This window comes from Epinephelus moara, chromosome 9 (assembly GCF_006386435.1).
Source record: "Epinephelus moara isolate mb chromosome 9, YSFRI_EMoa_1.0, whole genome shotgun sequence".
Classification (NCBI taxonomy): domain Eukaryota; kingdom Metazoa; phylum Chordata; class Actinopteri; order Perciformes; family Serranidae; genus Epinephelus; species Epinephelus moara.
Genome location: NC_065514.1, coordinates 32718397 through 32732070, shown reverse-complemented (window position 1 = coordinate 32732070; position 13674 = coordinate 32718397). Strand labels below are relative to the sequence as shown.

Sequence of the window (13674 nt, the reverse complement as noted above, 5' to 3'; positions counted from 1 at the left end):
TGGTATTAGTATATGCACAACAAATAATTAGTAATATGAACTGTAAAATAAGAATAGAAGTCTTTATTGTCATTGCATACCAGATACAACAAAATTGGAGATGCTGCTCCGAATGGTGCTTGACAACATTCGCACATAAATAATAATGAGAGACTTTGTGAGACTTTGTTATGCTGCAGTAGTGCCGGGATAGTAGCAGCACAGCCTGACATCCCCAAAACAATAAAAATAATAAAAGGAGAAAAAAAAAAAAAAATGCATGTATCCCTCCACTGACAGAAGCTGCCCCGTCTGAAGACACTCTCATCCAGAATCACATCCAGAATCAAATGCAGTCATGAAATATAAAATCACAGCCGTCTGTGTGCTTCAGGAGGTTTTCATGAATAGAATATGTTTGTATTTATTGTCTAGTAGCGGCGTCGGTTTTTGAACCAGTTTATTTTTGGTTGGAATGCTGTGGACAGTTCAAAACTTAGGTGCAGGGACTGGAACTTAACCGGTTCCATGTTGGTAGAAAAGGGTGCCAGTAACTTGTATTCTGATGTGCATTTAAGCATATTGATTAGCTGTCCATCTCTGTCTTCAGAATCAGCTCTCCTTTCAGTACCATGGAGAGCGACCACATTAACTGTCCACACCAGGCTGACTTGCATCAAAAATACACTAAAACTGTGTCTTAAACATAATACAGTTTAATATTTTGTTTTATAATCACCTGATCAACTATGACATACCCACTCCAATGTTTTGGTGTCCACATACATTTGGCCATGTAGTGTGTCTCTAAATATGGACCATGTTTTAGTATCTCACTTCCTTCTCTCTTTCTCTCTGTCTCCCTCAGAGCCTGGGGTGAGCAGGAACCTGCAGTTCCTCCAGCGTCCATCCAGAGCATCGGTTCTGCTGGGAACTGACGCCGTGCTGGAATGTGCCGCTTCGGGATACCCAACACCGAGCATCCAGTGGAGAAGAGGAGAGGAACTTATCCAGAGCTGGTCTGTCCTACCTGTCTGTCTGTTCATGTCACATATTAGCCGAAGATGCTTAACCCACATGATAACCCCCATGAATATCTACCCAGTGTATACTTTTGCCCATTGCAGCCCATTTATCTTATTGTCAATAAATACCATTAAAAAAACAGTGAATGAATCTATCAAGTGTTGGGTGTCAAGTGCCATCAGTGAGCCACACTGTTGCACTGGCTGACATGTTCCATGAACACACATGCTATAGTTTATTTTGACTCATTCCCACATACACCATCCTGCTGCCACGAATACTCACTAGAGCACCAAATGTGGATTAATCCATCGCTGAAAATAGTCCCCAACAAATGTACTATTTCTTCTTGTTTGAGTAAACATTGCTAAAAACTACAGGGACCAACTGTTCTGGGAGATTACTGAGCCTTTTCAAACATGAAACTACAGTATGTGTGAACCGTTTTAAGATTTACTTCTTCAGTAGAAAGCAATGGGCTTAGATAGGGTAGGGGAGCATAAAAGTACTGAGAGACTTACTAACACATTGTTGGTTTTGGTCTTTTCACTGGATTTGTTGACAATGAGGAAAATGTAGTACAACTTATCCTTTAAGCATGAAAGCTGTTTTTGAGAAAACATGTATTTTTATTTTTATGGAGGTTATTAACTAATAAAAGAAACATCAATCCTTCTTCCTCTGCAGGAATAAGAAGTACTCTCTGCTGGTGGGCAGTAATCTGATCATCAGGAGTGTCACTGACGATGACTCTGGCAGTTACAGCTGTACAGCCTCCAACAAGAACCATAACATCACTGCACACACAGAGCTGAGTGTACTGGGTGAGCCGACACATGTATTTTCTTGGTCTTTTTTTGCCTTTATTTTGATAGCGACAGTAGAGAGGTGGCAGGAAATGAGAAGAGAAAGGAGACGTCATGCAACAGAAGCCCCCAGCTAGACTCAGATTGGGAATGTTGCAGTTACATGGTTGATTCATAAAACCTGAGGGAGCTGGGACACCCCCACCCAAACCTAATTCTAACATCAATCCTAAAATCATCTTAACCCTCAAAAAGGAATGCACTAAATGTCCTTGCTCTCCGCACGCACACAGGTCCTCACATGGATGGAAGTATAACAGCGCACACACATCTTCCGTGCTCGGTATTGTGCGGAAAATAAAAGAATGAAGCTGTGTCATTTCTTGAAGCTCCCGAGGGAGGAAATAAAATAAATCCTGCATGGAAACTGTTAACAGCCTGACATCCCCAAAACAATAAAAATAATAAAAGGGAAAATAAAAAATAAAAAAATGCATGTATCCCTCCACTGACAGAAGCTGCCCCGTCTGAAGACACTCTCATCCAGAATCACATCCAGAATCAAATGCAGTCATGAAATATAAAATCACAGCCGTCTGTGTGCTTCAGGAGGTTTTCATGAATAGAATATGTTTGTATTTATTGTCTGACTGCTCCCCAGCTGCTGCTGGATTCACACCAGTGCTGCTCACGTATTCAGGTGTGATGAGCAGAAAGCCAGCCGGCTCAGCCAGAGACGGCATTCGGATCGAAGACAGCCTTACTCTGAAACACCACAAGGTGGTGTCACTTAGTTTCGCATACCAGTGAGACATGAAATACGATCCAAGAAATCCAGTTGGAGTAACAGATTCATTAGTTTGAAGGCTTTTTAGGAGTGTTAAAAAAGCCTTTAGGAGCTTCTTAGGAGATGCGTCTGGTTCCTCTCCCGTTCAATCAGATTTCCAGCCGACCGGGCCTGGGCCAGGCCAATCACAACTGTTTATCTGATACAGGGTTTGATGCATGACAAACAACTTATGGATCCTTCGCGCTTTGCGCAAAATACATCATGATGTCATTTTTGGCTTGCGTACCCTTGTGTTGGGACCATACCAAAGTCTGAGAATGTTGTTGTGTAATGAAATTTATTGTTACAGTACTCCTATGATACCCTTCCACGTAATGTAACAAACGTAAACCAGCTATTATATTGGAAATGGTTGCTGTTTAGTTTTCCTACAATAATTAACTTTTGGAGTGAAGTATACCAACAGTTCTGTTCATGTTATACATTGTAAATGCTCATTAAATTTTACTATGGGTCCTTAAAAGATCATGGAAAAGTTTTGAAATTGTGTCCATGAAAATGTGTGGGAACCCTGTGGTTAGAATGGTGCATTTACAGCTATGGTTAGTTGGGGCAATTCGAATGCTAATGCCATTTTTAAAAAAATATGTCTTAGTACAACCAAATGCTGAGCAAGACTTTTAGGAGAAACATTACACTTAATGTAAACTTTCATAAACTGAAAACACACCAAAGTAGTGAAAGCTCACATTACAGCTGTGCCTATACTCTGTGAATCGGAGGTTACACTACAGTTATACCTCTTTTTGACAGTCATGGGCTGCCTTTGCTTGGCTTGGTTTGGTTTGGGCTGTCAGCCCAGCACCGCAGAGTTTTGCATTTTCATTACAAAAGGGCTGACTTGAAGGTGCGTCTTTAACTCATGACGGCTTGTCTTGAGTGATGATTCTTTAAAAGCAGTGGGATGATCCACAGCTTTAGTCCCCTGTTATTCTTGCTGCGTGTGTTTTTTCCACAGCAGGGCAGGTAAAAGAAGTTTACCTGTTGGTGGTGAGCTGTTTGCAGAGGTGCAGTAAGAGCCTGCTCTCTGCAGCTCTTCATCAACATCTTACTGTGGCTGTTTCTGCCTGGACTCTTCCTCCCCGCAGTATTAGACTTGCCTTTATCAAAGAAAAGCTGCTAATAAAGCTCTTCTAATTAAGTGATAAACACATTTCATTTCCTATATATTCTTCACAATAATACTTTTATTGTGACATGGAATGATGGCAAATCTGGTTAGCCCAGATTGTCCTGAAAAAAAAAACCAAGATATAGCATTTGTATGTNAAGCTCTTCTAATTAAGTGATAAACACATTTCATTTCCTATATATTCTTCACAATAAAACTTTTATTGTGACATGGAATGATGGCAAATCTGGTTAGCCCAGATTGTCCTGAAAAAAAAACCAAGATATAGCATTTGTATGTATATAATGACTGTGATATGAGCTTAAAAGTAAAGGGATATGAGCTTAAAAGTAAAGGCAGTAAAAATACCCCAAAAACGCCTAGGGCCCAAAGGGTTAATACACCATCACAGGTCATCTCTGCCTGCTGTAGTCTTACAGCAGGCAATGCTACATGTTAAATGCTAAATGCTACATCATGTTTTGTGTGTCCAGAGGCATTTTGACCGTCGGTCATTTATAACACCCTTTTACAAATCGAAAATGAGTGAGAGGTTCCAGACTAATTCATGATTTGGTCTGAGACTCAGACTAGCATTCTTTTGCAGGAAATATCTGTGTTGGCACCTCAGCAAGAAAACTTTTCTTGATGATTAACTTTCTCTGAAGTGTGTTCAGTTCTCTAAGTTACACATCCATGGTTCTTTGTCCTTGTAATGTCAATTTAATGGCAAATCTAACGATGATGGTGACAAAATGATGGACTGGATTGATAGAAAGGGATTTGTTGAGAGAGACAATTTGAGTTAACATCTGTTTAGTCTTTTAAATTGATGAATTGACTTTATCCTACTCTCATGTGGTAAGGGAAGGACTGTTAACTCACATGTTGTTTATTATCTTGCTAGTTATTATGTTGTCCGCACAAGGTAGCAAAGGAATTCTTAGCTGTTGCTCCCAAAGTGATGTACAGGATTTTGACATCACTGCACCACGACATGACTACATCCGATTTGCTTGGATTTATTTATTTTTTTACCTTTAATGACACAGAAGACAGTATTTTTTCTGCGAACAGAGAGTTGAAATCAAACAGAAGCAGCTGTTGTTTGTTCGACTCTCAGGAGAAAATCTGCAAATTAACCTTCGGGTATTTTCTGTCTCCTTCCAGCTGGGCCTCTCATCTCCTTTCATGTCTTTGTCTCAGCATCCCCTCTGAGTCTGTCCCTGTGTTCACATCACATTCATATTCTGTTTACACTCTGCTCTCAACAGTCGCTGCCTGCAAACATCACATGATGTTTACAATAAACAGGAGGAGTCTGTGTCTCCAGTATGTCACATCTGGGATCTGATGTTTAATTGCTGTATCCTGACATGTTAAATTAGTGCTACGGAAACATGTCACTGCTCATACAGTATGATCATAAGATCTTATGGAGCTTCTCAAACTCACAGGATGTTTGTGACAAGGACTGCAACCTGAAACAATCCTAGGGAGTGTATGAAAATTATTCAGGCGGCAAATTAAAGGCCCTCGTCCATGCTATACTTATACTTTTTCCTTCGGACCCTCCCCTTGACTTAAGAGCAGGACTCCCTGATTTAACCCTTATGAATGGTTCACACTACACCATATAGCCTGATTCTAGCCCGACCCAGCGACGTGTGGTGTTGGCTTGGATCATGAACAACAAAGAGTGTCGTACGCGATAATCCATCGTTTCATCTCATGTAGTGTGTCATAATAGACAACAACTGATGCCATGTCTAAGACGCCTCTTAATGTTCTAACAGATAGTCTAGCATGTTTGACTTTCTATTTGTCGTTCAGGACCGCTCCCGGCACAGCCAATAGAACCAATTGAAACACAGAGGGATCTGCTGCCGTAGACAACTGCACGGCAATCAACACCCCAGCCTTTTAGGTATTTCCTGTGGGGATGTTACCACAACAGAATAAAAAAAGGAAAAATTATGGCATTACACAGCAGAAGCACTTTATCAACCCAGTGAGTACTGCCATTAGCATCAAACTAGCAAACAATGTTATTTCTTCATAATGGAAACGGACATAAAGTAAGAAAATTAAAAAGCATTGGCGGGGCTTTAACTCACCACAACTGCAGAGGCTTCCAGCTTCATTTGAAACAGACTACGTCATAAAGGGGACATTATTTATTATTCTTTCTGTATTTTTATATTTTTACCTATTATCCGCTCCAGTTTGCTTTGATAAAGTTAATGCATTGCGCCGTCATTTCAAACTCTGCACTTCCTGTACCTGTATAAAATGAAAAGCCCATTATAACTTCGGTTGAGAGAATCCCTTCATTTTCTAAAAAGGCTTTTATTGTGAAACATTTGCAGGAACTCGTTGTGGAGGATTCAGTGACTTGCTTGTTTGTATACGGTACTTTATGCGTAGCTCCTGCCAGCTTTTTACGTTACTACAACATTTTGGCTGGCACATGAACAGCCACAGTGACTGAAATAATAGATAAAGTAATACAAATAGGACAAGAATAACTCTATGACATCACACACGACGTAAAAGACGACCGGGGATGATTGGTATAGACCATTTTTTAGTGTGTCATGTCTGTTGGCCAAGTCACGGCACGATTTTATGACTCCACGATTGCCTAATGTGACAAAGTGACTGTCAGAACAGACACAAATGTAATGTAGTGGGAACCAGGCATTAGTTTGCGAATACAATAATAATAAGAATAATTTCAACAGCCACACCATGCACACATTAGAAATAGAAATGAACTTTCCCAAAGTACGGCAAAAAGAACCAGACTGTGTCGGCACTAATAAACTAATATTATTCACTTTCAAAACTGTAAACAGCTGCAGTCGACATGTTTCATTTCACTTTGATGAGTAGTGCCGCATTCACTTTTTCCTTGTTAATGACTGTTGGTAGAGACTTATCTATGGATCCATGGGCATTTTGTTTCTCGAAACAAACATTTCACAATGAATATCAAAAGGGAAGGCTGAAATAAAATATAAATGTTGGATAATCTACACCCATCTCTCTACAATACCATCCCCTTTTATTGATTTCAGTCTCACTTGGGATATTTAGGATTTTGACTATGGGTCATACTTAACGAGTTAGAAAAAGTGGTGCCAAACTGGTGGGTTGCGGATCCATTCTGAATGGACCGTAAGTGACTCACAGTTATGTCAAGTTTGTACAAAACAAACTTATTTTTAGGTACAGTGAATTTCTGCCACAGAGTTTTATTTTGAAGTGCTGTTTCCTGCTATAGAGTTAGCTTATCAACGACAGCTAACTAGCTCGATGACATGGCCAAACACAAGTATGATGCTTAATTTTATTTTTAATTTTAAACTGTGTGGACCTTGAACTAATGACTAAAAACAAGTCGCCTTTCTGTCAGTCTTGCTGAATCTTTCTGATCTTATGTCTATTTTGCAAGTGTTAGTGGTGCTTTTTGTGTTTGGCTTTGGACTGTTTGGTGGCGTATGGCTGCGGATCACTCATTGGGATGAGGCAATCAATTTACTAGTCTATAAACTTTGCATCATGTTGACTTGCTAGCCAGGTTGAGGTTTTCAAATGTAAAAATCAGTAAACATCGAGAAAAGATCTGCTAGCTATTGTACAGGCGCTGAAAACAAACTGGACGACCTCCATGCCACACTAGTTTCCAAAGGGATATCAGAATTTTGATATCCTTTGACTCACTGAAACTTGGCTAAATCCTGGACAGCACCATTCAACCAGGAAGCTCTTTTTCTAAATACTGATCTGACAGAGCAGAGAAGAAGCGTGTATGTTATGGTGAAGAAGGACTGGAGTGATGGGGGGAATGTGAGGTGCTGTGCCGTTCCTGCTGTAGATCACTGCATCCATTCAGAGGCGGCTGCAGTACGGCAAACTTGTTGGGGTCAGGACGTGTGGACACATCCACAACCACAAACCATCAATAACCAGAACTGTGTCATCTAGTCGCACATCATTTGTCACCTGTAGAACACACTGAGTGGTGGACAGGATGTGTCGATCTGCAGAGTGAACATTAAAAATTGCTTTTTTTGGAGAGTTGATGCATGATGACTCAGAGAAATAGGACAGCAGATTGTCCCAACAAGTTGATAAGTATCAAGATGTTGCCAACGTGCAGGCTTTCATTAAACACAATGGGTGCAGGTGTTGTGCCGTTAGTCCACCCTTTACAAGATGTCTGCCCAGCTTGTTTCCTTTTCAGGCATGCTGAGCTGGGCGGATGAACTCTCAAGACCTCAAGCATTAAATATGTTACCACAGATTGAACTCAAACTCTATCCAGAGCCAGTATGGTGTCTTGGATAGCCTCCAGCAGCTCCTAACACACCAACCGTTTTCCTAAAATCCACTGCCAGTCAGTGAGTAGGTGGTGCAAATCATCACCATGTGCCAATGGTTACAGAAGAGAAAGGAAACAGGATAAAATGGCTGGAAGGACAAAGAAACAAAGACAGAAAGGTAGGAGGGAAAGAAAGGAGAAATGAGGAAATCAATTGAAAGAAATCCCAAATGTAAAGCGGATGTGAAGCTGATGTGATCAGTATGACCCTTCTGAGTAACTCCAGCATTGATGATAAACTTATGGAGGCTAATGCTGTAGATATTCTACACTTCATGTATTTTAATCTGTTTTTCCGTCATTTTTTTCACAAAATGGTCTTCGATAATACATTTCAGAGTGGAAGCAGGCGAGGATTTAGACTGAGATTTTTCTTATCTCGGCGAGCCTGCAGCTATCTGAATGCACTTTATTTATTCATCCCTTTACCTGTCTGTCTTTTATCTTGCTTTGACTCATCTGCAAATTAAATATATTTGATAAGGTGAACAGTTTACTTACATACCACATTTACACACATATTTATGGACTTTTGTGTAGGGATAACAAAACATAGATAAACACACTCAAAGGAAACTAAAAGTTTCAGTACAACTCATGTCGTACTCACCACTGCTGCTCCCAGTTTCTCATTTATACAAAAATAATAATAATAATAACAATAATTTGCTATTTTTTTCGAATGTCTCCCACTTTGCCCTTTTTTGATTTCTCTTAAGTAATTAAGTTCTTGTGACTCACAAGATATGTAGGTTAGAAATTTAATTAATTTTCTAGACTCATTTAAAACATCATTATTGCTAGAAAGGTTGGTGTTTCATATTAATCCAGATTTGTTGTTTTATACACAGATTTAAACCTCCCTTTGGCAGCAAGAGACCTCGTTTAACTTACATGTTTTTGTCATGTGTCTTCTGTGCCATAAATATTGTATAATTATAATATATACATATGTATATATATATATATATATATTATAATATTTTATTTGAACATAAACTTCTGTATTTCTGCTAATTCATTTGAGGAGTTTTGGTATCAAATCCCACTGTTTATATCCTCACAAATGTTTCTCATTTTGCATGCACTGAGGCCAAAAGTCCACTGAGGACATGCAAAAAGAATTCAACACTGTTTGATGCTTCAGTATTAGATATGAAAGCCCATAAAAACCCTGCAGATAAAGTAGGAAAGAAAATGCATTTTGATGGAAAAGTTGGCTATTGTCTGACACGTGACGAGCTCACTTCTCCTCGAGCCTCTGTCTTGCATTTACATTAAACTAATAAAGAAGAAATATGTTGTGCTAATATGCTCCTTTACACTTAGTTTTTCCACTTTGAGGCAGTTAGATGCTGATGAATATCCGCAGTGTGGTGATGTATGGAGATGTGTGTGTTCTGACTCCACAGGGCAGTGACCATGATTAGATGATTAAGATAACGAATGTGTGTTGTTTCCCATAATAATGAGTGCAGCCTGGCTCATTAGCCAGTTCCTGTTAGCAGCTTAATGAAATCTCTGAGAAACATAGCCAGCACTGCAGCTATCAGTCATACTCAATGTGCTGCTGTCAGCGCTAGCTGCTGGTGGTAGCGCTGGATGCTAATGGGAAAGAAATCAAACAGGCTGTCCTGTAACCAAAGAGTCACATGGCTGACCCCATACAACATCTGATTCAACTTCACTACCTCACCAACTGCTAACAGCATGATAGTGTTGTTACAGCTTTGTTATAAGGGCCAGCATTATTGGTGTATCACAGTGTCGTTTCAAGGGTCATACAGTCATACAGTGTTCTTAGGGAATTCCAGTGTTGTGATAAGGGTTACACAATGTTGTTAGGGTATTACATTGTTGTAACAATGGTTATACAGTGTTGTTAGGGTATCACAGTGTTGTTACAAGGCTTGCACAGTGTTGTTAGTGTATTGCAGTTTAGTTATACAGTGTCATTAGGGCAATACAGTTCAGTCACAAGGGTTATACAATGTTGTTAGGGTATTACAGTGTTGTTAAAAAGGGTTGTAAAGTGTTGTTAGGGTATAACAGTGTAGTTACAAGGGTTATACAGTGCCATTAGGAAATTATGGTGTTGTTACAGTGTTTTCAGAGTGCTTTAGTGGTAATGGTACAGTATTGTTATGAGGGTTTTGTCCCAAGTGCATCATAGTGTCACTACACTATTATAGTGTTGTTACAGTGCTATTAGTTAGTGTTGTTATGGCACATTAATAATATTCTTATACTAGTGTTGTCACAATAAATTTCCCCTAATTTTAAAGTTTTTGTGTTTCTTCCAGAGTATCAAGTGTACCAGACATAAAGCTGCTTATATTTGGTTTGGTCATTATCAGGTTAACTTAAACCAGGCTATTCTGTGTGCATGGTGTTATCCAGTTACTCCAAACTGATGTACTCAGGAAAACACACACACACACACACACACACACACACACACACACACACTGTTGCAAAACTGCAACCTGACACAAGTGAGTCCATTCTGCGGTGCAGCCACTTCTGACCTGAAGCTTTACATGCTTGTATTTAAAGTCAAAGTGGTTTGGTGTTAATTGAAACTTTGCTAATACAGCTACAATTTCACAGCAGTCGATCAGACACACACTACTTAAACTCTAAACACACACTCTAATTCGCAGCAGTAAAACATAGATTGGTTTAGTTTCTGTTGGTCTGCGGTGACTGTCTCACTTCGCTGTGGAATCACAGTCCCTCTCTTGGAAAGACGACACACACAGTACCACACACACACTGGTGGTTGTGGCCTGCGGGGTTCCTCTCCTGATTAATTACAGGCTCTGTGAATTACTGTGGGTGTTTTAGAAAACATTTAACGAGCTGCCAAACTCCCCCGCTGAGCCACCGGCCGGCCTGCTGCTGCTCGCCCAAAAACACTGAGCCGCCGATTGAAAGACATGAAAGAGAGAGAGGGGGCAGGGTCACAGAACTCCTGTAGAGAGAGTGAAGCCGTCACTAATACAGAGGGAGGATTTAAGTCTGTCAATATGTCCACCAGTCCAGCCAAGACCAGGATGTCTTCAGCCAATCAGAATGAGTTAACTACCAAAACTGCTCATCACTTTCAGATATTTTGGAGTTGGTTTTCTATGGCTCCATAATGAATTAAACATGGCGTCCTGCAAACTGTTTTTAACATAAAAATAACTTCAATTTTATTTGAAGTATCATGGGGAGTTGGATGGAACAGAGGAATAAATATCACTTAAGGCTGTAAGTAAGCAATGTAAGTGTTATATAAAAGTCTTAATATAAAGTATAGGCTTAAAGTAAGCTCAGTCACCTCACAGTAAAGATTCCACCAGGTTAAATTATGTTTCATCAGATTCATCTTGTGCGTTTAGTAGAGAGAAAGATCCAGGATTTGTGTAGCTTAACTTAGCACAGATACTCCAATAAAGGTCTAAACCCTCCTTTCAAGAACTCCAAAGCTACCTGATTAACATGGTTTCACTTAACACACAGATGTTAACTTTAGCTTCCTAAATTCTGTCTTTCTTTGTTCTTCTTTCCTCCATTTCCTATTCCTCCCTTCACCCTTCCATGCCTCCACAGTTTCCTCCTTAAGTAGGTTGATGATGAAAAAGTGATTTATAAATAGACATTTCATTTGATTAGATTAAATGAAACATTTGGGTGCCTGCAGGGGCAAACTGAGTCACAGCTGGATCTGTTTGATATCACTTTGGCCTTGATTACACACTGACATATATGTTTCACATTTCACTGTGTCCCTCTGTTATTCAGCAGTGAGTTGGATGACTCAGGAAACAAAGGAGAGGCAGATGTGATACCGAAAGACAAAATGTAAACTAGGAATTATATAAAAAAGACATAGTTCAAATTTTAACAGCATTTAGTTAGATGCTATATATGTATATATATATATATATATATATATATATATATATACAATACAATATATACCTGGCATAGTTATTGTTATGGACAGTGTGTTAATGACCATCAACAGACTGCGCACAGTCAAACACGCTGCTCGCACAGCAGTGCAGCACGACACTGTACACACAGCAGAGCGCCTGTGTTGCGTTCAAGCGTTGTCACGTAAATAACAAATTCCAGCACATGCACAGGCCATTGCACAACACAGCAGCGTGTCAAGTGGGCCGAAACCGAGCAAAATTGCTCAGTTTTTCAATTGTTATTATATAGTTTGTTATGGAGTCTGTCATTTCCCTGTGACACTTACAAATGTTTGCATAACTGTGCTTGGATGTTGTTTTATGAGGCTCTGGTGGCTTTCAGTTGTCCCTTTGTCTTTAACGTTACACGGCTCGGCTTTCTCTCGCATGCATTCCTCCTACTTTTCTCTGTGCTGTCTCAAGTGTTGATATACACTGAACAAAAATATAAACGCAACACTTTTCTTTTTGCTCTCATTTTTCATGAGCTGAACTCAAAGATCTAAAACATTTTCCATATACACAAAAGACCATTTCCTCACAAATGTTGTTCACAAATCTGTCTAAATCTGTGTTAGTGAGCACTTCTCCTTTGCCGAGATAATCCATCCCACCTCACAGGTGTGGCATATCAAGATGCTGATTAGACAGCATGAATATTGCACAGGTGTGCCTTAGGCTGGCCACAATTAAAGGCCACTCTGAAATGTGCAGTTTTGCTTTATTGGGGGGGTCTGGGGGGGGTCAGAAAACCAGTCAGTATCTGGTGTGACCACCATTTTCCTCACGCAGTGCAACACATCTCCTTCGCATAGAGCTGATCAGGTTGTTGATTGTGGCCGATGGAATGTTGGTCCACTCCTCTTCAATGGCTGTGCGAAGTTGCTGGATATTGGCAAGAACTGGAACATGCTGTCGTATACGCCAATCCAGAGCATCCCAAACATGCTCAATGGGTGACATGTCCGGTGAGTATGCTGGCCATGCAAGAACTGGGATGTTTTCAGCTTCCAGGAATTGTGTACAGATTCTTGCAACATGGGGCCATGCATTATCATGCTGCAACATGGGGTGATGGTCTTGGATGAATGGCACAACAATGGGCCTCAGGATCTCATCACGGTATCTCTGTGCATTCAAAATGCCATCAATAAAATGCACCTGTGTTCGTTGTCCATAACATACACCTGCCCATGCCATAACCCCACCGCCACCATGGGCCACTCGATCCACAACGTTGACATCAGTGACATCAGCAAACCGCTCACCCACACAACGCCACACACGCTGTCTGCCATCTGCCCTGAACAGTGAAAAACGGGATTCATCCGTGAAGAGAACACCTCTCCAACGTGCCAGACGCCATCGAATGTGAGCATTTGCTCACTCAAGTCGGTTACGACAATGAACTGCAGTCAGGTCGAGACCCCGATGAGGACAACGAGCATGCAGATGAGCTTCCCTGAGATGGTTTCTGACAGTTTGTGCAGAAATTCTTTGGTTATGCAAACCGATTGTTGCAGCAGCTGTCCGGGTGACTGGTCTCAGAC

At 40.4% G+C, this 13674-nt stretch overlaps 1 protein-coding gene across 2 annotated transcripts in view; it reads left to right on the top strand.

Moving 5' to 3' along the window:
- Positions 1-13674, top strand: part of dcc (DCC netrin 1 receptor) — a 403570-nt gene that overhangs the window by 138782 nt on the left and 251114 nt on the right. For both annotated transcript variants that reach the window (XM_050052349.1, XM_050052348.1), the window contains exons 4-5: positions 848-998; positions 1693-1829. In XM_050052349.1, the coding sequence (XP_049908306.1) occupies positions 848-998; positions 1693-1829 (288 nt within the window). The remainder of the gene's footprint in view (positions 1-847; positions 999-1692; positions 1830-13674) is intronic.